The sequence below is a fragment of the Centropristis striata genome, chromosome 21 (assembly GCF_030273125.1).
Source record: "Centropristis striata isolate RG_2023a ecotype Rhode Island chromosome 21, C.striata_1.0, whole genome shotgun sequence".
NCBI classification, from domain to species: domain Eukaryota; kingdom Metazoa; phylum Chordata; class Actinopteri; order Perciformes; family Serranidae; genus Centropristis; species Centropristis striata.
Window position 1 is genome coordinate 29,648,047 of NC_081537.1, and position 25,509 is coordinate 29,673,555.

The 25,509-nt window shown below is 33.0% G+C and overlaps 1 protein-coding gene across 1 annotated transcript in view; it reads right to left on the bottom strand.

The window, feature by feature from the left end:
- The window catches only part of unc13d (unc-13 homolog D (C. elegans)), a 42,886-nt gene that overhangs the window by 14,347 nt on the left and 3,030 nt on the right, over positions 1-25,509 (bottom strand). The window contains exons 2-21 of the mRNA XM_059324257.1: positions 25,284-25,310; positions 22,052-22,108; positions 21,899-21,955; positions 19,972-20,079; positions 19,817-19,876; positions 19,543-19,609; positions 16,820-17,000; positions 13,234-13,278; positions 13,061-13,132; positions 12,907-12,976; positions 12,713-12,817; positions 10,681-10,773; positions 9,549-9,649; positions 8,311-8,428; positions 3,998-4,119; positions 2,942-3,032; positions 2,799-2,855; positions 2,040-2,137; positions 889-940; positions 289-419 (exon numbers count right to left, since the gene is read on the bottom strand). Of these exons, the coding sequence (XP_059180240.1) occupies positions 289-419; positions 889-940; positions 2,040-2,137; positions 2,799-2,855; positions 2,942-3,032; positions 3,998-4,119; positions 8,311-8,428; positions 9,549-9,649; positions 10,681-10,773; positions 12,713-12,817; positions 12,907-12,976; positions 13,061-13,132; positions 13,234-13,278; positions 16,820-17,000; positions 19,543-19,609; positions 19,817-19,876; positions 19,972-20,079; positions 21,899-21,955; positions 22,052-22,108; positions 25,284-25,310 (1,712 nt within the window). The remainder of the gene's footprint in view (positions 1-288; positions 420-888; positions 941-2,039; positions 2,138-2,798; positions 2,856-2,941; positions 3,033-3,997; positions 4,120-8,310; positions 8,429-9,548; positions 9,650-10,680; positions 10,774-12,712; positions 12,818-12,906; positions 12,977-13,060; positions 13,133-13,233; positions 13,279-16,819; positions 17,001-19,542; positions 19,610-19,816; positions 19,877-19,971; positions 20,080-21,898; positions 21,956-22,051; positions 22,109-25,283; positions 25,311-25,509) is intronic.

The following is a 25,509-nucleotide window of genomic DNA, read 5'->3' on the forward strand; positions in this document are numbered from 1 at the left end:
GTGCTTTTTATTATTTTATCTCTTTTCTTATCCTGCTGTATCTTATTTTATCTTATTTGTATTTTTATTTCCATTTCCCTGTTTTAATTGACTGTTTTTACTGATTTCAATTGTCTTGCTGTTTTTAATGTTTATGTAAAGCACTTTGAATTACCTTGTGTTGAATTGTGCTATACAAATAAACTTGCCTTGCCTTGCCTTGAAAACAAAAATTCACAACGAAATTAAAACTTAAACTAATGAAAAATCCCAAACAATTCTAACCTTGGTGTGAGTATGATAACTGACCTTTTCTGTAAGAAAGCCTTGTCTTTGTGGATGAGCTGCAGGCTCAGGTAAACAGGGAACAGGCTGCTGGCCAGAGCCTGCTCCATCTGACCCTCAACCAGAGATAAGGTTTCCCTCACTTCCTTGGCGAGCTATGGAGGGGGAAAGGTAGAGAAAATTAAATGAGATGAGACTAAATGATTAAAAATATGTTGTTTTTTTAAGAAAACAAGGTTGAGGGATGATAGATAGCAATGAGGGAAACTGGCTAACTGATGTTTTTGGGTTATAAGGCAGGGTATTAATTTACTTATAATTATTATTTTTAATTATAAAAAAAATTGAGCATTTTATCTCGAAATGGAAATTGAGATTTTTTTTTTGTTTATTTTTTAACGACTCTTCACTTCTTTCACGATGTGTATTTGCTACATCACTGTCAATCCTAATGGGACAGTGCATTTTCATTGTATTGTCTGTATTACATAATAAGTAATTGGATATTTGTTTTCTGTGGCCACAGTGTGTTGTTTGTTGTTTTTTTCTATGTTAGAAAATGCAATAAAAAATATATTTCAAAAAGAAAACAAGGTTGAGGGGACTCAAAAGGTTGTCACTTACCAGGGAGTCAAATCTCTTATAGACGACAGTGAACACATCCACTTGCACAGCACTAGAATTATGAGAGGGAAAAAGAAACATTAATGTAGCTTTTTTCTAGCTTTCCTAAGTAATGTTGTCCAGTAGTAGTAGTAGTAGTAGTAGTAGTAGTAGTAGTAGTAATAAAAATAGTAGTAGTAGTAGCAGTAGTAATAGTAGTAGTAGTAGTAGTAGTGGTAGTAATAGTCATTTAGTAATAGTGGTAGTACTAGTAGTAGTAGTAGTGGTAGTAATAGTCATTTAGTAATAGTGGTAGTAGTAGTAGTAGTAGTAGTAGTAGTAGTGGTAGTAGTAGTAGTAGTAGTGGTAGTAGTAGTAGTAGTAGTAGTAGTAGTGGTAGTAGTAGTAGTAGTAGTGGTAGTAGTAGTAGTAGTAGTAGTGATAGTAGTAGTAGTAGTGGTAGTAGTGATAGTAGTAGTAGTAGTAGTGGTAGTAGTAGTAGTAGTAGTAGTAGTAGTAGTAGTAGTGGTAGTAGTAGTAGTGGTAGTAGTAGTAGTAGTAGTAGTAGTGGTAGTGGTAGTAGTAGTAGTGATAGTAGTAGTAGTAGTAGTAGTAGTAGTAGTAGTGGTAGTAGTAGTAGTAGTAATAGTAGTAGTGGTAGTGGTAGTAGTAGTAGTAGTAGTAGTAGTGGTAGTGGTAGTAGTAGTAGTAGTAATAGTAGTAGTAGTAGTGGTAGTAGTAGTAGTAGTAGTAGTAGTAGTAGTAGTAGTAGTGGTAGTGGTAGTAGTAGTAGTAGTAATAGTAGTAGTAGTAGTGGTAGTAGTAGTAGTAGTAGTAGTAGTAGTAGTAGTGGTAGTGGTAGTAGTAGTACTTTTAAATCAAATAGGACAAAACATGATTTTTTTAAAATCAGTTGTATTGCTAGTGCCAGCCCTTAGCCTTGTCATCCATTAAAACCCAGTTTGCTTTAGTTTGTATCTAACTGCACACAGATTGAAACATCACAGCAGGAAAAGCATGTGTGTAACTAATAACATTAACAATGGCTCTGTTCCATTAAAATGTCCCAGTGAGACAGCATCCACACAATGAGGACCCTGGAACTGACAAACCTGATTGTAATGAAGAATATTCAATTCTTGTACTTACAATAGTCCAATTATCCACCTTACCTGACAAATACTCGATTCCAGGCATCTTTGTTGTGTTTTATGTCTTCCTGCACTTCCACAATCAACCTGGAGAGGGCACTCACAATCTCTGACAGCTCCTGTCAATCAGCATGGTGCACAACAACTTCACTTAGTGACTAATTAACCCTTTGATGCACAACATGGTCTAAAGTGACTAGACTGAGTTTTTATATCCTATATCTTTGCAATAAATTAATTTCATCATTCAGTATACCAGGTTTTCCTCAATGAACTTGTTTTTGATCATCATACATCCTAATTTTTGGTTTTTGTTTTCTTACTTTTGCAATAAAAACCCTTTTTGTATCACTACGCTTCTAATGCACAAGGTTATTTTATGTGTGTAAACTTGATGTAATAATACAAAAAATATTTTTCTTCATAAAATATGAAAGGAATGGATATAATGATCTGTTGTGATAAAAAAAGATATTCGTGTGGGGGGATTTGTATTTGTATGTGTGTTCTGTAAAAAAAAAAATCAAAAAGCATTATCTGTGTATATGACTGTATTTCTATAACTTGTTCTCAATAAAAAGATAATTGGAAAAAAAAAGATATTCAAATACACAGGCAGCATGAAGTAACATGGGAAATGAATGCAGTTCATTTTTGACCCATGTTGTGCATTAGAAGGTATTTATATGTTGTGCATCAAAGGGTTAAATACTCGTACTGTAAAATTAACAAACATAGATAGACCACAGTATGAAGGCTTCATGATGTTTTTGTCTTTACCTTAGTCATTGGCTGATGTAAACCCTTTTTGATGGTAAACCACTCCTCTGTTCCTGTCTGATATAAACGTCATAATATGATTAATTAAAGACCAATGATATACGTACTGTTGGTAGCGATCTCATCAGTATTGGATTACTGACCTGTATGGCATCACTGACCGCATCATGTAACTCAAAATGAGCTGGGTTCAGTTTCTGAAACGCCCGAGTCTTACAGATCTGGACTAAGATTCTGAAACAAAAGCACATTTCTGTATTGTTTCATCTGTGTATTTAATTACAGCGACATGTCAGCTGATATATGAACTCACACTGCAAAAATATGTGTCTAAAAACCAGATAAAAACACTAAATCTGAGGGAAATGATCTTGCTGCATGGACAGATAATTTCACTTGACAAGATTTCTTAATTTAAGATGATTAAATATAAAAATAAGCATCTTGAACGCTTAAAATAAGAAATTATCTCTTAACCCATAAGAACCCAGACCCAGTTGTCCTTAAAGGACATGTTCTATAAGTGGACCACATAGAACACATTTCTGATGTTTAAAAAAAAAAAAAATTCTACCCCCTAAATGTCAAAGATCTGTGATGTGACATATATATGTTTCAATGGGCTTTTATGGCATTTATGTTTATAATATTTATTTTAAAATAAAATAAAGACTAGACACATTTTCTGCTTACAGAGACACAAATTTGCCTTTTTCTTTTGCATCTCCACAACATTTATCAAAATTGTGACTTTAATTTGTGTAGGAAATATGGTCAGAAGCAGTAAAGGTGATGAGGTCAATGAGTTAAGGTGAAGCATAAAGCTGAATATGGAAGATTCTAGAAGACTTAAAATGTTTGTTACACCCGTGTCACCGTGGGTTCTTATGGGTTAAAACTAGATAAATTATCTAACACTTCTAAATCTAAAGTTGATTTTATCTTGGTAAGAAACAAATAATTTGCAGTGCACTCTTCTCGGGCCAGTTCATCACTGCTGGCAGCTTTAATTTATCTTGTTTTAAGAGTTAATTTATTATTTTAAGCGTTCAACATGCTTATTTCTAGATTTAACAATCTTAATTTAAGAAATCTTGTCAAGTGAAATCATCTGTCCATGCAGCAAGATCATTTCCCTCAGATTTAGTGTTTTTATCTTGTTTTTAGACACACTTTTTTAGCAGTGCAGCTACGTGTACCTGAGCAGTGTGTGTAGTTTCGGAGTGTCACGGGGAGTTGGGGGGAAGATGTCTCTGTATTTGGCCACCAGACAGAGTCCGTACTGCAGGAAACCATGAAGAGAGTCCCCGAGTTCCTGTTTCTGGAAACACAACGCAACACCTTTCTCAACCCTCATGTCTGCTTAGACAAAAAAAAACCCTCCTGGTTTCTTTTTAAAGGGACAATCCCCTCCCAAATCTAAAATACACTCAACATGAAACTGCTCACAGCAAAGTCTGATGGTTTAGAGTAACAGGTCATGATTTCTGGAAAAAGACATTGCTGTTGAGTTTGGTGCTTTGAGCACCACAACCCCAGTGCTATCTAGTTTCATTATAGTGACAGAAGGCAGACATCATCACCTAACATATATATATATAAAAAAAAAAAAATTCTTATTCTTTTCTCTTCTTTTCTTCTTTAACATATAGCACTCCTTTAGCGATGACAGTTAGCTCTTAAAGTTCTGTACTTACTTGATTCCTATGGTCTATGTCTAGTACCATCAGGTTGAATGCACTTATTGTAAGTCGCTTTGGACAAAAGCGTCAACTAAATGACATGTAATGTAATGTAATGTAATCTCTAAGGCTTATATACGACACTCTGATTGGTAACTCACACCAAAAAATCTAGATTCATAATTAGCCCTACACTGTAAGAAATTGCTGTGTATTTACAGTGTATTTACAACAGAATCCTATTGTATTTTAAAATAATTGTAAAATACTGTTAAATTTCCATCCCTCACATGTAAATTAACAGTAAAATCGGTCAATTAACAATAGAACTGTAATTTAACAGCATTAAACTTTATTATACTGTTTGATAAATTACGATAAATGCCCTGTAAAATAACCCCAACACCCACCGTTACCATATGGTCATATACTGTAATCCAAAATACGATAATATACTGTTAAAATAAATTATAGTACTATGGACTGTAAAATAACAGTTAAATACTGGCGTCCCTGCTGCCAGTATTTAACTGTTATTTTACAGTGAAATTCGTTACAGTGTACAGACAGGATGAAAAATATGTATTTTTGATTTGGGGGAGAACTGTCCCTGTAAGTAATCAATCAAAATCACAGTGTAAAAATAATCGGTAACACTTTACAATAACCAACTAAGTGAAGTTTACAGATGGTTTATAAACCAATTATTAACCATTTACAAAGTGCTATACATATTTAATCTTTAAATGTTTTCAACCAATTTCTTAAAGGTATATGCATAATTTCAAAATCATTAACATACTAAATATGGTGTTAAAATGTTATAATGAGTACAACAAACAATGTTATAATGAGTAAAAAACTATTAATAAACTATTAATTATAATTTAATTGTTTGTCAATGGTAAATTAACTACAAACTTACATTAATATACCACCTATTTGCCATTTATGAATGATGTAGTTAGTTAAACAATAATGAATTATGAATTTACCATTCTAAATGGCCTATAAATGGTTTAGAAATGATGATTAAACATTAATAAACTATCTGTTTACCATTTATAAATTATGGTTTTTGTAAAGTGTTACCAAATAATCTTTGAAAAGGTCAAGTAAATTCAAAATATGACTTCTAAGGATTGTAGAAGTATTAACATAAATAAAAGCCCTACATAACAATGGATCTTTTTTTTTAAATACACATTTTTGTATATGTCTTCATCTTCCAAAGTAACTATAGATGTCAAATAAATGTAGAAGAACTAAAAGGTACGATATTTGACTCTTAATCTTTGTGGAGAAGAAAAAAAAGGAAGTATACTGCCCTACAAAGTCTAACTGCAGTAACTACGCAAAAAGTAAAACTCAGAAAAAATTGCTTTAAAGTTTTTTAACATGTTCTAACTGGCCAGCCAAATGTGTTATAGGTAGATAAATGATATGACACTTATTTCTACATGTATTGATGATGTCATTTTTATGTTAAAAAATCATGACGATTTATTTGACCTTTGACCCCAAAAACGTAGTTACTGCATTGCTGTAAAAGGTTCTAATAGTAATGATAAACAGAGTGCAGTAAATATAATGTTGTTGTCTTCTTCAGCTTTTATATTTTGTTTCCAGTGAATAAATATTTTCAAATTGATAAGCGTATTTAAAAGTCAACTTTATTGAAAGATGTGCATATTTTAGACTTAATATTATAAAGTTATGTTATATTTTAGCCTTAATATAATTTTATCTCACTTTTTTACTTCATCACTTTCTAGATAATAATTTCCCTTTCAAATAAAATTATTTCTATTATTTGTATGTTTAAATTAGTTATATTAGTATATATCCAAAGCAGACTGTGGTAAGTGGAATTACCGCTTGTTTTTGAGTTGGATTTTGTGGTTTTTATATAATTATTTCTCAGAAATAAAGCAAAATTGAAATCTAAAATTTTGTTACAAGATAAAACAGACATCAAGGAGTTCATTTTTAGTTATAACTCAATTTTGACCAAAAATGTAATAACTGCAGTTAGACTTTGTAGGGCAGTATAGCTGTCAAATAAATGTAGTAGAACTAAAAGGTACGAAATTTGACTCTTAATCTTTGTGGAGTAGAATAAAAAGGAAGTATAGTCGAGGATGTTCCCTGCTGAATTATTTCGATACCATGTCAAAAATACTTTCAGTGACCATAAAAGTCTCCCCCCATGTCGCCATATTCGGACTCCCAGAAGACCACATCCGGTTTACTTCTAACCAATTAGATATTTTAGCTTTTACTTCCTTACTGGCAAGACGCCATCTTCTTCTTCACTGGAAATTAACTAAAGCTCCATCGAGCACTCAGTGGCTCAATGACACCATGTCTTTTCTAAAGCTGGAGAAGATCAGATATTCAGTGAAAGGTAATTCTGATAAATTCTATAACAAGTGGCTTCCCTTTTTAACATTCTTTCACTCTCTTCACTCTATACCTACTGATTGATGGACCCCCACCTCCTCTCTTTGTTTTTCTTCTTATCTTAATCATTATTATTATTATTTATTTATTTGTTTATTTTCTCTTTTCTCCTGTCTTTTGGCTTCCCTTGTATTTTGTCTACACCCTGTTGCTAAAACACTTATTTAATTATTACATACAAGAATCCTCAGTTACCTATTTATTTATTATTATTATTATTACTTATTTATTTTCACCTTATTTTTACTTTTTTTTTTTTTATTATTATTTTTTGATTTATACATTGTTTGTTAGTCACCCAATCATGTTCCTATTGGGCCATAAATATAAAATAAGAAAACCTCTTAGGAGGCAGACTGTATGTCTTGCTCTTCATTCTTCATGATGCACAGTATTTCTATTGTATCGATATGTTTATATTTTCAATTGTGATGCGGATGTGATGTGATACTCCATGTAATTATAACATTGGTTCCTGTTGTAATGTGCCCTACCTCCTAATAAAAATATTGAGGAAAAAAAAAGAAGAAAAAAAAAAGAGGATGTTCTCTGCTGTAAACCCACTCGGTGATCGATGTGGACAGGCACCCGCCTCATTAGCACATATGTTTTGGATTTGTCCAAGCATCGCCACCTACTGGGTTAAGATATTTCAAAGTTTATCTGAGATTTTCCTGAAACATATTAAACCAGACCCAGTTCTTGCGATGTTTGGGGTTGGGTCAGCTGCTATGGAGCTCTCTTTGTCAAACAACCAAAATAATGTGATTTGTTTTGTGACGCTGTTAGCGAGAAGAATAATTCTGCTGAACTGGAAACAAAAAAATCCTCCAGTCTATCAAACTTTAATGAATGATATAATGAAACATTTGCAGTTAGAAAAAATAAAATTCACCCTGAGAGGTAAGATAGATACCTTTTACACAATATGGCAGCCATTTATGGAAAATTAAACTAAACTAAATATAACCCCATGAAAAATTAACAAATGTAAATTTTGGAAAACTTGACATCCTCCGAGTTGTATTGTTAATATTTAAATCTTTTTTATTTGTAAACCTTATTTTGGTTTTGATATTTGATTTGACTCCACCTAGGTTGTTTTTTTTTTGTTTTTTGTGGGGGTTTTTTTATTGCTTTTATTCTTCTACTATAATTCTGTTCTTTCGTGTTGATTTTAAGCATAAATGAACATGTACATTCTTTATTTGTGTATGTGAACGAAAGAAAAAAAAAACAATAAAGAGAAGTTTGAAAAAAAAAAAGGAAGTATAGTATGCAATAAGTTTGAGATCAGACTACTTGACTACATCATGACTCAAGTGTTTTTTCCACCATTGACAGTAAGGTGAGCTGTGAAACAGTACCTGTTGGTACGGCAGCTCCTGCTGGTGCCAGTGGTACTCTATACTGGTGAGCTGCTGGAGCAGCACAGACGAGTCCACCTCTAGGCTCTGGTAGAGCTTGCTGTAAGCCACCCACTTCCTGTTGACGTACACACATCCACTAAGTTACTAAGAAATGCAACAGAAAGACAACATGGAACACACACTTTGTGGTAACAAAGAGCTGGACGTTTGAAAACTGCTGTCGTGACAAGAATTTCTGGATATATATTCACTATACATTGGTATGTATCAAGGTTATAATAGTTTGGGATTTTTCATTAGTTTTAGTTTTAATTTTGTTGTGGTTTTTTGTTTTCAAATTCAGTTAGTTTTAATTCGTTTTAAGAGTGAATTTACTAGTTTTAATTCGTTTTTAGAGTGTGTTTGCTAGTTTTAATTTGTTTTTATTTTTTGGAAAATGCTTAGTTTTGGTTTAGTTTTTAATATATACATAAATATATTTTATTTTTTTATTTTTTTTATTTTATTTTTTTTGTTACAAACACTGTGCCAGTGCATTTTATGGTGGAGTAATTTTTTTTTTAAATGTAAAAAAAACCCAGTTTTGGCTGATATATAAAATACATTTTTGCATTTATTTTTTGTAAAAATACTTTTTCTCACTGTTAAATGTACTAAACACCATATCTCTAACAAAAAAAAATATTGTAATACTTAATGGTAAAATCTTTAATTTATGCGGCATTTATGAAGTGTTTTCTTGTCAACTATATGGCAGAACAGTGTTTCTTTTGACAGGAAAACTTTTTATTTTTTATGGTAAAATATGGAATAAAATGGCAATAAATGTGACATTAACAGTGCTAATATAATTTTACCATAATATTAGAAAAAAATGTGCAGTACTTATTACAGTAAAGTTCTGGCAACCACAGCTGCCGTTTTTTTACCATAAAAACAACAGTTTTATTTAGGGTTTTTTTTTACAGTGTAGCACAAATGTTAGCTGGTAATTAAATGTGTACACTCCACCCCAGCTCCACCCTCCTCTCCATACGTGGTCACTACTGGCTCCAAAAAAGTAAGTTGGCATCAGCTAACGCTAAAGTCAAGTTTCAAAACAGGAGTTCAGGAACTAGTGGGTGCCTTTACGGTGGATATGTCCACTTATTTTATAGTGTGTGGTTCTTGTCTGAACTGTGGTAAACTCTCATATCATCTGTTGTAAGTCTGCTAGATGTCAACATGGTGCTTACGCAAGGTCTTGAAGAAAAGGCGAGAGGTCATTCTGAGTAGCATAGAGCTCCAGCAGGGTCTGAGCCTCACCACACAGGTCCCCTTTCCATGGAGCAGAACTCTGACAGAGACCAAACAAGATGCAGTTAGGAAGAAAGGAAAACAGTATGTCAGGGGTCACCAACTACATTTGTCAGAGGGCCAGAATTTTACTGGACAGTCACCTTGGGGGCCGGACCCTCAAATAAAATGAAATAAAACATTTTTTTTTGTCATGTCATTACAAAACTGAAGACATTTTTAGCCTTTATGAGTCACGTTTTATTTGATGTGCAATCATTATTTGTGACCTGTTCTGTTCTGATACCATGCTATTTTAAGTTATGCCAGTTGGTTTTCCTATTTTTTTCTGTACTGAGAAGTCTAGTCTGAAGCTTGTTGTTGAGACTTTGAAATAAAAACCAACCATGTTATGTAATAGCATGAGGAAAAGTTAAGTAAAAATCCAAACAAGTACTGTGTGAAACAATAAATGTTAATTTAAACAGTGCAGCGAGTTTGTCCTCATTAAATAGAGTCATATATGGTGGGGATTACTGATAGTTAAGAGTGTCAGTTGTCGTTGCTGTTTTCAGTTGCTTTAATAATGCAGACCACATGATATTTTCTCCTTGATTTACAATTTTGGAATACAGTCACGGGCCGGATTGAACAGTTCGGCGGGCCGGATTCAGCCCGCAGGCCGCCAGTTGATGATCACTGCAGTATTTATTTAAGGTTTATTTGAATAGGGACAGATACAAAAACATAGACAATCTTGACAGTTTATCTGATGTATGCATCATAGTGTTTTTAGCCAAAGCTAATTCACGACACTTGTCCCTAGTAGGGCTTTTGATCAAAAATAATAATACAGATTAACATTATTAAAAATACAGGCATAAAACAACAGCATAATAATAACAATAATAATACAGAGAGAATACAAGCTAAATATTAAAACTAAATAGTAAAAAACTAAGTATGAGAGCAAGATTGTTGCTGAAGTAGCCACACTTTTGTTTGTTTTTTAAATGCAACAAATGTAGGGATACATTTCAAGTATGTGATTTAAATAGAATTTTGAAAAGAAAGAGTGTGTTTGTCCTTTACCTGTTGCTTGGAGATGTAAGCCTGAACGAACTGCTGCAGGATCCCACAGTAGTTGATGTAAGCATTACGACCAGCGCTCAGTGTCCCATCTCTCTGTCAGCCAACAAACACAAATCCACTTGTAAAACAATTCACCATTATGGACCAGTGTTTAACGTTTCACCTGTGAATGGTTTCAAGCATACATGTTATACGTACACTGTAAAAAATATCTGTAGATTTTACTGCTAAACCATGACAGTAAAAGACCGTAAAATTTCGTTGTGATTTTTTGTTTTCAAATTCAGTTAGTTTTAATTGTTTTTTAGAGTGAGTTTACTAGTTTTAATTAGTTTTTATTTTTTAGAAAATGCTTAGTTTTAGTTCAGTTTTTATTAGTTTTAGTGTTAGTTTTAGTTTTTTTGTAATGGGGTATTTGTTGGGTGTGAGATTAAAAAAAGTCACAATAAATTTTCCTTTATTTCCTTTGTCTGATCCATCTCAGCCCCAATAAGTTTTTAATTAATAAACCCAGATAGATGAAATAGATTTCATATCAACAAAAAGGTTTACATATGAAAAAAGTTGACAAAGAGGAAAACGAAGCATATTTTCACTATAATTTTAGTTAGTTTTAGTTAGTTTTGTAACCACAAAATACAATTTCAGTTAGTTATCATTTTTATAACAACTCTATTTTCATTTCTGTTAACGAAAAAACATTTAAATTGTAGTTTTCGTTATTTCGTTAGTTTCATTAGTTTCGTTAGTTAACGTAATAAATTAGTTAATTCAGTTTCAGTAACAATGAAACACTGTAAATCAGCCAAAACTGTATTTTTTACAGTTTTGTTTTTTGAAAAATACATTACTCCACTGTAAAATAGACTGTAATATGTAATTAATGCAATATATATATACAAGCCACAACTGTAATTTTTGCATTTATTTTTTGTAAAAAAAATACCTTTTCTCACTGTTAAATGCACTAAACAACATATCTCTAACAAAAATATACTGTAATATTTAATGGTAAAATCTTTAATTTATGCATTTTCATTTAAAAAGTATTTTCTTGTCAATTATATGGCAGAACAGCGTTTCTTTTGATGGAAAAACCTTATTTATACAGTAAAAAATGGAATAAAATGGCAATCTTAAATGCGAAATCAACAGTGCTAATATCTTTTTACCGTAATATTAAAAAAGTTCATGTTCAGGAAAACAAATGGTTCCAATTATTTCAAATACAGTGTATCTAACACACCCAGAGCCCAAGTTGTGGCCAAATAGTTTTTGGAGAATCTACTGCCTTTTTACTTGGTATGGTGCCACGTTTTTGGTAAGTAATACAAAGCAAGAATACAGTAACTGCAAAATAGGGGTAAAATATAAAATTAAATATGAGCACTGATATGTACAAAGAATAAGCTAATTTAAAGTAACAAAACAGCCACATGTCCAATAATCTACACTGTAAAAAAATGTTTGTTTATTTACGGTAAAATACCGGCAGCTGTGGTTGCCAGAATTTTACCGTAATAAAAAAAGTTTTCTACTGTAAATTTAAATGTAAATACGATCAAAAACTGTAATTTAGACTGAATATTCCTGTTGTTTTTAGGGTAATTGTGTCCTTGTTACATTATGGTATGTCTCAATTAATTTTACGTGAATTGTTTTACATTTTTACAGTAAAACTGTGTTTTCTAAAATTTTGTACTATTCCTTAATTTACGGTAATTTAAAGTGTCTTTTACGGTGATATGCAATTTTTTATTTTTCGCCCTATTTGTCATGCAATTTGACAGTGTTTTACTGCAATTTCTACAAATATTTTTTACAGTGTACCTACAACTACTTAGGCTGGATGTCAGGATAACTTTAAAGGCATTTTTCTCAGTTTTGCATTCTGCGTAGTTAGTGCCTTAGTATTACGGTAAACTTCTGGCAACAACAGCTGCCGTTTTTTTAAACCGTAAAAACAACAGGTTTTTTTATACAGTGTACATAAAACCGAGACAGTGTTACATGATGGGAATTGACTTTTTACCGCTTTATGGATGAACTTGAGATTCAGATGGCACTGGCCACGATCAGGATACGTCTCTGTTCTGGGTTCCAGATTGTACCAGTTGTCTTCTGTACAGTGGAGATCCTACAGTAAGAATATACAGAAAAGTATTGGACTAGTGAGACAGAAAGGAGTAATACAGCAGACAAATGAAAAACAAGAACATTTGCTACCTGTAGTTTTAGGACAACCTTTCCCAAAAAGTCATCTGTGCCTTTCTCCTTTTTGGCCTCCTTGATCATCCTAAACAGGTAAAATAAAGTTTCAAAAAAAGTCTACCTGGTTTGATTGGTCATCTGTGTGTGTGTGTGTGTTGGTGTGATTTACCTTCTTAAACTGTTAAAGTTGGTTTTGATCTCCTCTAGTTTCTGAGTGAGTGAAACCTCTTCGTCCTTATCCCTAAAACAGAAACATCACCGTTAATGTGAATGCAAAGAAGAGCAAGATTTCAAAGAGAAGATTTCAAAGAGAAAATGTGGAGCGCTGGATGTTTTCCTCACCACATCTCGAGATGGAAGCTTGCACCAACCATGTCTCCAAACTCCCTAACGCAAAAAGAAGAAAATATTGAATCAATATTGATATTGATTTTAACAAACGTTACCCTGGTTTACCTGACATACATTACTGAAGAGGCCTACTGGCTTTACTCTACAAAATGTCACTGGAAAAGACATTCTGACCATGAAGAGACACAAAATGACTGAAAAAGACATAAAATGAGTCAAAAAAGAGAAACAGAATAACTATAAAGAGATGCTAAAAGACCACACACACAATTTACCACTTTACCAATTTACCAGACATATTTACCACAAAAAAAGACAAAAATGACTTCAAAGAGACGTAATGTAGGAGCCTAAATGCAGTTTTTTGGGTAACACTTTACAATAACCATCTAAGTGATGTTTATAGATGGTTTATAAACCAATTATTAACCATTTACAAAATTCTATACATATTTAATCTTTAAATGTTTTCAAACAATTTCTTAAAGGTATAAGAATCATTTTGAAATCATTTACATACTTAATATGGTGTTAAAAATGTTATAATGAGTGCAAAACTATTAATAAACTAATAATTATAATGTAATTGTTTGTTTATGGTAAAGTAACTATCAATTTACATTAATATACCATCTATTAAAACATAAATTATAGTTCAACAATAATACATTTTCTATTTACCATTCTAAATGGCCTATATATGGTTTATAAATGATGATTAAACATTAATAAACTATCTGTTTACCATTTATAAATGGTCTATTTACCATCTATAAATGATGGTTATTGTAAAGTGTTACCGTTTTTTGTTGTTAACAGAATAATTGAAGTTCATAAGAAATAATAATAATAATATTTAAAATATGTACATGTTTTTGATATTTACAATATATGTGGATAGATATATTTTTGTTTTGTGAAGACTGTATCTTTAATGTGTCACTCTCACAAGTGTTTGGTAATGGTAATTTAGTAGGTAATGTGAGGGAGTAGAGCCTCTCTCTCTCTCCTCTCTATTTCTCTCCACTGCTTTCTAATTTTGTGTATAGGACGCGATTTGTATTTAATTTTGTGGCATTTTATATTTTGTATTTTTCCTGCATTTTTCTGAGTTAATATTTCAAGTTTACCAGCTGGTCTCTGTGGATTTATTGGATGTGGAAAAGGGGAAGAGTGGTAATATTCCCATAAGAAAGCATAGAAACACAAATAGATACATAACTATGACGAAGAGACACAAAACAACCAAAAACGACACAGAATGGCTTCAAAGAGACACACAATTACTAGCCTGGGTATACCCATACTGCCTTGCGCGCTCAAATTTAATTTCGAACCTCCAGACAGTCTGGCAACCAAGCCAGTTTCGTAGCCCTGTTTTAGGGATCCAATCACAGAGCGGGGAGGGACGGTGAGACGATGACGCGTACTACTCGGCACTTGGAAGCTTTCCGGATCCAACATGGCTGCTGCAGACACGAAACTCTCTATAGCTGCAGATGGTGTTTTAAATAGTTTAGAGCGAAAGTTGAAAGGCGAAAGGTCTCTCGGCGGCTCCGCTGAGATCACCGGCGTTATGGTAGCGGGGCTATTAGCGCCGCTAGCGGCTAATAGCTATTAGCGGCTAATAGCTATTAGCGTCGCTAGCGGCTAATAGCCCCGCTACCGCGGACAGCGGAGCCGCCGAGAGGCCCGCAGCAGCTTGTTTATTGCCCATAAAATCAGTGGATGTGTGTGGCTGAATGACATGAGGGGGAATAAAGCGTGAAAATAAATAATCTTGCAGAAAGCGAGAACTGGAGAAGCAAAGCAGCAAACAACACTCTCTCACAGACACACACACAACAAACATCCATCTCTGTTGCTCTACTACGTCATCTGGTATAACTGATCTGATTGGCTAAGAGCTACCTACAGACGCTTTGATAGACATTCTAAGCGCCCAATAAACTGCTCTGGAGGATCGTAAACCACACCTCCTCTATGGAGAACTAAACGGCAGGTGTCCAGACCTAATCTCCAATGAGATTTGGTCTGGTGTTAGCCAGGCTACACAATTACCACAAAGACACATAAAAAAAACTAAATACATAACTTCAACAAAGAGACACAAAACAACCAAAAAAGACACAGAATGACTTCAAAGAGACACAAAATGACCACCAAGAAAATGACCACACAGAGGTACGACTACAATAAGACTACAACCAAGACACACAAAACAACAACAACAAAAAGAGGCTAAACCGTGTCTTGTCCCTGTGTAGGAGAGGTGGTGGGGCCTTTTGCATGACCTCAAAGAGTCACAAAATAACCACAAACAAAATGACCACAAAAAAAACCCCAAAAAATCCCACAATGACACATAAAACACAAATAGATACACAACTACGTCAAAGAGAAACAAAATAACCACAAACGAAATGACCACAAAAAAGTAAAAAAAATCCCACAAAGACACATAAAACACAAACAGATACATACAGATAACTACAACAAAGACACAAAACAACCAAAATAGACACAAAATGACTTCAAGAGACTCAAAATGAGAAAAAAAAGACATAAAATGACTTCAAGGAGTCACAAAAGTCCCACAAAGACACATAAAACACAATTAGATACACAAAACAAAAAAACAACAAAAAGAGGCAAAACCACAAGTCTGTGTGTCTTGTCCCTGTGTAAAAGAGGCGGTGGGGCCTTTTTTGTGTCTGTGCCCAGGGGCCCATTGTCTCATAAACCAGCTATTCTCAACCTTGGGGTCCCGACCCCAATTGGGGTCGCGAGATGATTTCTGGGGGCGCCAAATCATTTTGGAAGTCAGCTCTGTCCCCACTTTGTTAAAGTGTTCAGGTGTTAATGTGTTTTAGTCTTTTTGGTCAAATCATGTCTTTTTTGGTCATTTTGTTTCTTTATTGGTCATTTTGTGCTTTTATTGGTCATTTTGTGTCTTTTTTTGATAATTTTGTGTCTTTTTTTGGTCATTTTGTGCTTTTATTGGTCATTTTGTGTCTTTTTTTTGATAATTTTGTGTCTTTTTTTGGTCATTTTGTTTCTTTTGGGGTCATTTGGTGTCTTTTTTGGTCATGTTGTGTCTTTTTGTCGTCATTTTTTGTCATTTGGGGGTCAATTTGAGTCCTTTTTTGTTTAATTTTATGTCATTTTTTGGTCATTTTGTGTCTTTTTTGATCATTTTGTGTCATTTGGGGGTCAATTTGAGTCCTTTTTTGTTTAATTTTATGTAATTTTTTGGTCATTTTGTGTCTTTTTTGATCATTTTGTGTCACTTTGTGGTCAATTTGGTTCTTTTATGGGTAATTTTGTGTCTTTTCTCACAAATCCCAAAGAAGCAAGTTATTACTACTTCTCTGGCTTGAAGCTGACTGTTACACACTCAGCAGGTCAGAATGGACCTTTAAACTTATAGCAAAGGACTTAGATTAAAAGTTACAATAAAATATAAAGTGAGCGGGGGTCGCGGACAACATGCATGTTAAATTGGGGGTCGTGACTCAAAAAGGTTGAGAACTACTGTCATAAACCACCCATGATAAATACACACATTTAGACTCACATTACAAAGGTTTGGTTCCAGATGGGGTTGAGAGTCTGCTTCTTTATGTCTGACTGGTAGAGTTTGTCATCAGACACAGCATCTTTTACTATAGATTTACAGGGTTTGGCTCGGGAGCGCCGTGTTCGACTCTCCTCCTCGTCCTCCATTATGGTCAGAAGGCAGTATGGGTCACTGAAACCTGTTCAAAACCAGACCAGCAGACTTGAGTCAAGGAGTGTGGGGACAGGTCACATTAAATATTTCATAATTCAGAGATAATATGCTACTTGTCACACACAAAGTGAAAGCAGGCGATGAAATGACCACATGGGAACAGAAAGTAACACAACACATGAGAAAAGGAACAGAAACAGGAACATACTTGCATTTCAACAATTCATAATATAATCACTCTAAAAAGACAATTTACTTTCAAGTACGAAATTCGTCATTTCATTATGCTAACATACTGAAGCCCATTATGGCCATGGATTTTTTTTGTTTTATTTTTGTGCACTGTTATCTCGTGATAACGACTATATATATATATATATATATATACACTGTAAAAATGTTTGTAGAAATTACAGAAAAACACTGTCAAATTGCATCAGATATAGGTCGTAAAATTAAACATTGTACATCAACGTAGTAGATACTTTTAATTACTGTAAATCAAAGAATAGTATAAAACTTTAAATTCTACGGCCATAAACTGTAGAAAATACACAGTTTTGCTGTAAAAAATTTAATTTTCATGTAAAGTTAATGGAGAAATACCATGATGACACACTTATCCTAAAAGTTATGGGATTATTCAGTATAAATTACAGTTTTTGCTGATATTTACTTTTAAATACGCTCACTGTATTTTTTACGGTGAAGTTCTGGCAACCACAGCTGCCGGTATTTTACTGTAAATTAAACAGACTTTTTTTTACGGTGTATATATATATTGTGATGACGAATTATATAAACTTTTGAGGCTTAATTAGGCTGAAATTAGAAGTGCCTGAAAAAATGCAGCATAAACAACATATTAGTTAGCTACAAATGTCTGTATAACGTAATGGGACTGATTGGGTTAAACTAAAAACAAGATCAATTAAAGCTGCCAGCAGTGATGAACTGGCCCGAGCAGAGTGACCTGACAATTATTTGTTTCTTACCAAGATAAAAAAAACTTTAGATTTAGAAGTGTTAGATAATTTATCTTGTTTTAAGAGTTAATTTCTTATTTTAAGCGTTCAACATGCTTATTTCTAGATTTAATAATCTTAATTTAAGAAATCTTGTCAAGGTAAATTATCTGTCCATGCAGCAAGATCATTTCCCTCAGATTTTGTGTTTTTATCTTGTTTTTAGACACACATTTTTTGCAGTGTAGTAGTCAAGTCACATATGTGTGTGTCTGCAAGACTGTCAACATTTTTGTGGTGTGACAGGAGCTGATGTTGAATGAGTGGACAGAATAAGCATAGAGTGCATGTCTGCGCCACGCAGACACACACCACGAATGTGCTAACATCTAGCTATCAGCTAACATTGATGATGTTTAGCAGGTATATTTTTGCAAAGTTCACCATTTAGGTCACTAATCTACTCATCAGTTGTTACAATTTAACCTGGCGGGAGCATGATACCAAAATTCAATGGCTGTCAAAATCTGTCCAAAAGTTGTCAAGACTTCTCTCTGGCTAGCAGAAATGTAAATCTTCTGGTGACGCCAAAGTCATTAGGAAAACCATTTCAGTCTGCACCAGATTTTATGCAAATCCATTAGGTATATACAGGTTTATCTCAATTACATTAGATTATGATGGAAAAGTCCATTTCCAGTAGTTTAAGTCAAACCGCCCCAACAAGTATTGAGTTGAGATGACATACTTTTCAGAGGCCAATATTTACATATAAAACATACTTGTTAAAATTGGTCTTTTGTAATCAATTTTTTTTTGAGACACTGAATATTAAGTCTTTATTAACCCTATAAAGCCTGAGCCATGAAATAATTGCCAGAAAATTCAATTTTTTTAAAAACCGAGTGCTTATTAACCTGCTGCTGAATTTTAAAAAATAAATTAATTGCATATATGAATTCTTATTTGTATCATATTTGATACATCAGGTCTTTTTGTGCAATTTGTTGCTCACAGTTTGTTTTTCTTGAACTAACAAAAACATATAAACCCTAACATTTTTAACCTATTAAGACTTTGACTTTACCTTTTTCCTCAAACATGCAAAATACATATTTTTTCCATATAACACAACATCATACATCTGCTGATATGAAGTTTTTAATGCAGCAATAACTGATCCACTCGTGGAACCTGCATATCATTTTTGCTACATCTGGTATTTTTTTATTTTGTGCAATTTGTTGCTCAGTTTGTTTATCTTCAACACATGTATACATCAGGTTTTTGATGATGTGGAGGTCTCAAAAAATACTGTATCTAATATAATACACTTGGCTTTATAGGGTTAAATGTAAGCCATAACCATTATAATTAGAAGAAATTAAATAAATGAATACATGACATGTTTCATTCTGTGTGTAATGGATCTATATAATGTGTTATTTCCACTTTTTGAATTGAATTACTGACATAGATAAACTTTTCTATGATATTCTAATTTATGAGATACACCTGTATATTGAGAGAATTCAGACTAAGTGAAAAAAAAAGGCTAGATAAAAAGTCAGGATCACCGAAATCCTTAGGATTCATCCTTACCACTGACGTCTTTTCCCAAGATTCCCTTTGCTTCCTTTAGAGTGGCCATGAGGCAGTATACTGGAGGCTGGAAGGGTCACATAGAGTCATTTAGATTCTTTGGTACTCACATAGCTGCTTATTGCAGCCTCAAACATGCAGGTGACATCATTTCTGCCACTGGTTAGCAAAATGGAAAGTGGTGGAAAGGCAATGAATGCTAAAAATAAATATTAGGACTTAGGGCCCTGAAGGTGCAATCATTGGAACAAACATGCTGACTTCCTTTTCTCACCTCTGTGCTCTGTACTTTTTCCGTCAGGCTGCTGTGCTCCGACTCTGTCATTGTGAAAGCCTGGTAGATAGACAGTGGAACAAGAGGAAACATCACTCTGTGTAAGCAGTCATAACAGCGGAGTTATGTGTTATGTGTGAAGCTGAGGCGTTTACCTCCTGTATGTACTGGTGGAGCTGGCTGTCTGTGAACACTTCAGCTGACGTCGCTTTACCCATCTTATGAGCGATGGTGTACAACAGCTCTTTATAAAGAGGCTTCAGCTTGAAATGGAAAAAGACAACAGAGTGAGCGCTCCATTGGGAAAAAAATAAAGATTTATGTGACGTACTGCCCTACAAAGTCTAACTGCAGTAATTACATTTTTGGTCTAAACTGAGTTATGACTAAAAACGAACTCCTTGATGTCTGTTTTATCTTGTGACACAGTTTTAGATTTCAATTTTGCTTTATTTCAGAGAAATAATTATATAAAAACCACAAAATCCAACTCAAAACCAAGCAGTAATTGCACTAACCATGGTCTGCTTTGGATATATATATATTAATCTAAACATAAAAATAATAATAATATATATTATCTAGATCAGCTATTCTCAACCTTGGGGTCCCAATTGGGGTCGTCAAATCATTTTGGAAGTCAGCTTTCTCTCCACTGTGTTAAAGTGTTCATGTGTTTTAGTCTTTGGGTCATTTAATGTATTTTTTTTGCCCATTTTGTGTTTTTGTTTTTTTGTTGTAATTTTGTGTCTTTTTTGGTCATTTTGTGTCTTTTTTTTGCCCATTTTGTGTTTTTTTTTGTGGTAATTTTGTCTTTTTTTGGTCATTTTGTGTCATTTTTGGTCAATTTGTTTCTTTTTTTGGTCATTTTGTGTCTTTTTTTGCCCATTTTGTGGGGTTTTTTTTTTTAGTAATTTTGTCTTTTTTTGGTCATTTTGTGTCTTTTCTGGTCATTTTGTGTCTTTTTTTGCCCATTTTGTGGTTTTCTTTTTAGTAATTTTGTCTTTTTTTGGGCATTCTGTGGGGTTTTTTGCCCATTTTGTGGTGTTTTTTTTAGGAATTTTGTCTTTTTTTGGTCATTTTGTGTCTTTTTTTGCCCATTTTGTGGTCAATCTGTGTCTTTTTTGGTCATTTTGTTTCTTTTTTTTGTCATTTTGTGTCTTTTTTTGGTCATTTTGTGTCTTTTTCTGGTCATTTTGTGGTCAATGTGTGTCTTTTTGGTTATTTTGTGTCTTTTTCTGGTCATTTTTTGTCATTTTGTGGTCAATTTAAGTCTTTTTTTGCTTAATTTTATGTATTTTTTTGGTCAATTTAATTCTTTTATGGGTAATTTTGTGTCTTTTCTGACAAATCCCAAATTAGCAAGCTATTACTTTACAAGGAGTCTCTGGCTTGAAGCTGACTGTTACAAAAAAATATATAAATGCACAGACAGAGAGATGTTTTAGTTGTTGTCTGCTTCATTATTTGTCCAAAATTCGTCGTATCAACTGAGTTTGTATGATCTGAACTGTGAGGCTGTGTTTAGTGAGCGGGGGTTGTGGACAACATGCATGTTAAACTGGGGGTCGCGACTCAAAAAGGTTTAGAACTACTACTCTAGATAGTGATGAAGTAAAAAGTGAGATAAAATTATATTAAGACTAAAATACAACAATACTTTATATAAAAATATATAAAATACACAAATCTTTGAATAGAGTTGTTAAACACTTTAAAAAACACTTTTAACAAATTAAATTTTAAATATGTTTATTCACTGAAAATAAAATATAAAAGCTGAAAGAAGACAGCAGCATTGTAGTTACTGCACTCTGTTTATCATTACTGTTAGAATATTTTACAGCAATGCAGTAACTACATTTTTGGGATCAAAGGTGAAATGAATCATCATGATTTTTTTAACATAAAAATTACATCATCAATACATGGGGAAATAAGTGTCATATGACTTATCTACATACAACCCATTTGTCTGGTCAGTTAAAACATGTTTAAAAACTTTAAAGCAGTTTTTCTCAGTTTTACCTTTTGCCTAGTTACTGCAGTTAGTAGGGCAGAATAGCATGTAAATGGTGATACCTCAAACTCTTTGTGTCTCCGTGCTTTCTCTTCTGGGTCTTCATCTTCTTTCAAATCCTAAAAGAGAACAACAATACATTTTCTCCTCGAATGTGTCAGAGACAAAATGTAAATCAAGATATTTTTAGGTTAAATTTGAAGATGGTCTCCTACCCTCCTTTCTCGCAATTTTCTCGTCACCCCCAATTTGCGTATATGACCAGGCGCCAACTGACCAGAGAAAGACAGAAAAAGACAAAAGTCGCTCATCACACAACTTGTACTTTGAGCACCATACCAGCCAACTGACATGTTGTATCCTTTTTAGTACAAATCTGAAATACTTTTTATTAGTGCAGACTTTTTTTCATCCACACTTTTCTTAACAGACATTTAACTATTTCCATTCAATTTCATGCAGAATAAAATTTTGTTCATTAACTCTTGAAATTTGAAAGTTGGGTAATTGGGTAAAACAAGCTGGAAGTTGTGGCTGGGCAGAGGGACGTCTGGAATGCCCTGCTTAACCTGCTGCCCCCGCGACCCGGCCCCAGATAAGCGAAGGAAAATGGAATGGAATTATTAAAAACCTATTTATTCTCTACGGAAGCCCTGAACCGCAAGTGAAGAATTTTTTTTTTGAGATGTTATCTTGTTATTTCGAGATCATATCTCCTTATTTCAAGATAATATCTCATTATTTCGAGATAATACACATATGTAAAAAAAAAAAAGAATAAAAAAAAAAAAATCTTCCAAAATGTTTTTTTCTTCAGATATTATCTCATTATTTCGAGATAATATCGCGTTATTTCGAGATAATATCTCGTTATTTCGAGATAACACACCTATGTAAAAAAAAAATATATAAAAAAAAAATATATATATATATTTTTTTTTTACATAGGTGTGTTATCTCGAAATAACGAGATATTATCTCGAAATAACGAGATATTATCTCGTAATTACGAGATATTATCTCGAAATAATGAGATAATATCTGAAGAAAAAAAAAATTTTGGAAGATTTTTTTTTTTAATTGTTTATTTTTTTTACATATGTGTATTATCTCGAAATAATGAGATATTATCTTGAAATAACGAGATATGATCTCGAAATAACAAGATAACATCTCAAAAAAAATGTCTTCACTTGCGGTTCAGGGCTTCCGTAATTCTCCTTGGCATCTAGTGCTAAAAAGTAAAAAGTGCCATCTTTTTACTTTTTACTCTTTTATTTCCCTTTAACTCTGTTTTTAAATTGAGTTTTTTATTACTATTTGATTGTTTTTAGTAATATTTTATGGTTTTTATTGTTTTTTATTTTATATATGTGTATGATTTTATTGTATTTTAATAACTGTACAGCACTTTGGTCAACTGAGGTTGTTTTTAAATGTGCTCTATAAAAAAACTTTGACTTGACTTGACAGTTCTTCAGCTGTTTGCATTCACTGTTCATACTTAAAACCAAAAGTCAACGTTATTTTAAGTTATGTATGTAACTGAACATTCTACTCCAGGTAGTTATGTACTTATTTTATCCCATACCAAATCAACTTTCTACTCCCGTTTTATATCAAACCATGATCTTTTTTTCTTAACTTAACCAAGTAATTCCATTTCACAATGTTAACTACATGCTCAAAATTGTGACCATCCAAGAATGCGACTATTTCACAACATTAAATACAGAGTCATATTTTGCTAGATATCGTTAGCTGTTCTATAAAGTGGAGAAGTATGTATATAACATAATATAAAAAGTAATATTAAAATCATATACTACAGGCCAAAATATCCTGACTTGTAATCCCTAGATCCAAAAACGGTGGACTTATATACTTCATACCGTCTTGTGTTAGACCCTCCCTGTCTGGTAAAGGTCCATGTTTTTCAAACCTAATACATACCTACGTACCTACCTAAATATAAAAAAAAACTAGACATATTTTCTGCTTACAGAGACATAAATTTGGCTTTTTCTTTGCATCTCCACAACATTTATCAAAATTGTGACATTAAAAGTGCTGTTTAACAACAAATTATTTAAGTACAAAAATATTTAGTAACAAAATAATAATAAATCAATAATAAATAAAAACAAATAACCCATTTGCCTTTTTGTTTGCATCTCCATAACATATATCAAAATTGTGACTTTCATTTGTTCAGGAAATATGGCCTGAACAAGTTAAATGCACTACAGGACACAATAAAGGACGCCCTTTTAACGGATTAGAATGTTAAATCGGTTGCCTGGTAACAAAAAATAAGCTTTATGAAATTAGATAGTTTTTCACACTTCTGTTCCCAGTCACAGCCACATTTTAGAGAAGTCAGTTCTTTTCAAAGTCAAATGACCACCACACCAGGATGTTGAGTATACGTCACTTAGGGATTTAATGAGTTAATGTGAAGCATAAAGCCGAATATGGGAGATTTAAAGTGTTACACGGTGTCACCATTGGTTCCTATGGGTTAAAGGAGCAGTGTGTAGCATTTAGGAGGGCTCTATTGGCTTGAATGGAATATCATTTTTGTAACTGTTTTTCACCTGAAACTAAGAATTGTTGTCTTTTTAATAGCTTTGAATGAGCCCTTCATATCTAAATAGGTACTTATGTCACCATCATGCTTCTACAGTAGCCCATAATGGACAAACCACACTGTAGTTTTATAAAGGGCCTTTTGCATTTTTACATTACCCGAAAGCCACCAAAGGGTTAGTAAGGAAGATGTGAGCAGAGGGGGATTCAGTTGCAATCTGCACTCTGGCACCAAGGTTATTATAGTTCAGGAAAACTAACGAAATAACGAAAACTAGAATTGAAAAAACATTTTCGTTAACTGAAATAAAAATAAAAACTAGAGTTTAAAAAAAAATTATAGTGAAAATGTCCTTCGTTTTCGTCTTTGTCAACTTTTTCATACGTAAACCCTTTTGAAATCTATTTAATCTATCTGGTTTTATGACTTAATAAACTTATTGGGGCTGAGATGGATCAGACAAAGGAAATAAAGGCAACATTTATTGTGACTTTATTGAATCTTGCACCCAACAAATACCCCATTACAAAATACTAAAACTAACACTAAAACTAATAAAAACTAAACTAAAACTAAGCATTTTCCAAAAAAAATAAAAACTCATTAAAACTAACTGAATTTGAAAACAAAAAATCACAACGAAATTAAAACTAAAACTAATGAAAAATCCAAAATGATTATAACCTTGCCTGGCACTTTACCACTTCATGTCAATAAATCTTACACACTGCTCCTTTAAATTAGATAATCATGCATAACAAATAAAATAACAACAAATAAGACAAATCTTCTACAAGGCACACAGAAAAAATACACTTTGGAAAGCAATGCTTCATGCAGTAGCTGGTGTGTTTTACCTGTCTGGGTCTTGTTAAGCCATGCTCCTGGAAAACACAAGATAATGTTTAACTTCTAGCATCATGATGATGTTGGATTACTGGTTGAGTCAAACAGGCATTTAAAGGTGACCTCATCTCATCAGCAGCTATTTGTATTGAATGTGCAAAGAGACCTTAAAGGGACAGTTCACCCCAAAATCCAGAATACATATTTTTTCTCTTACTTTTAGTGCTATTTTTCAGT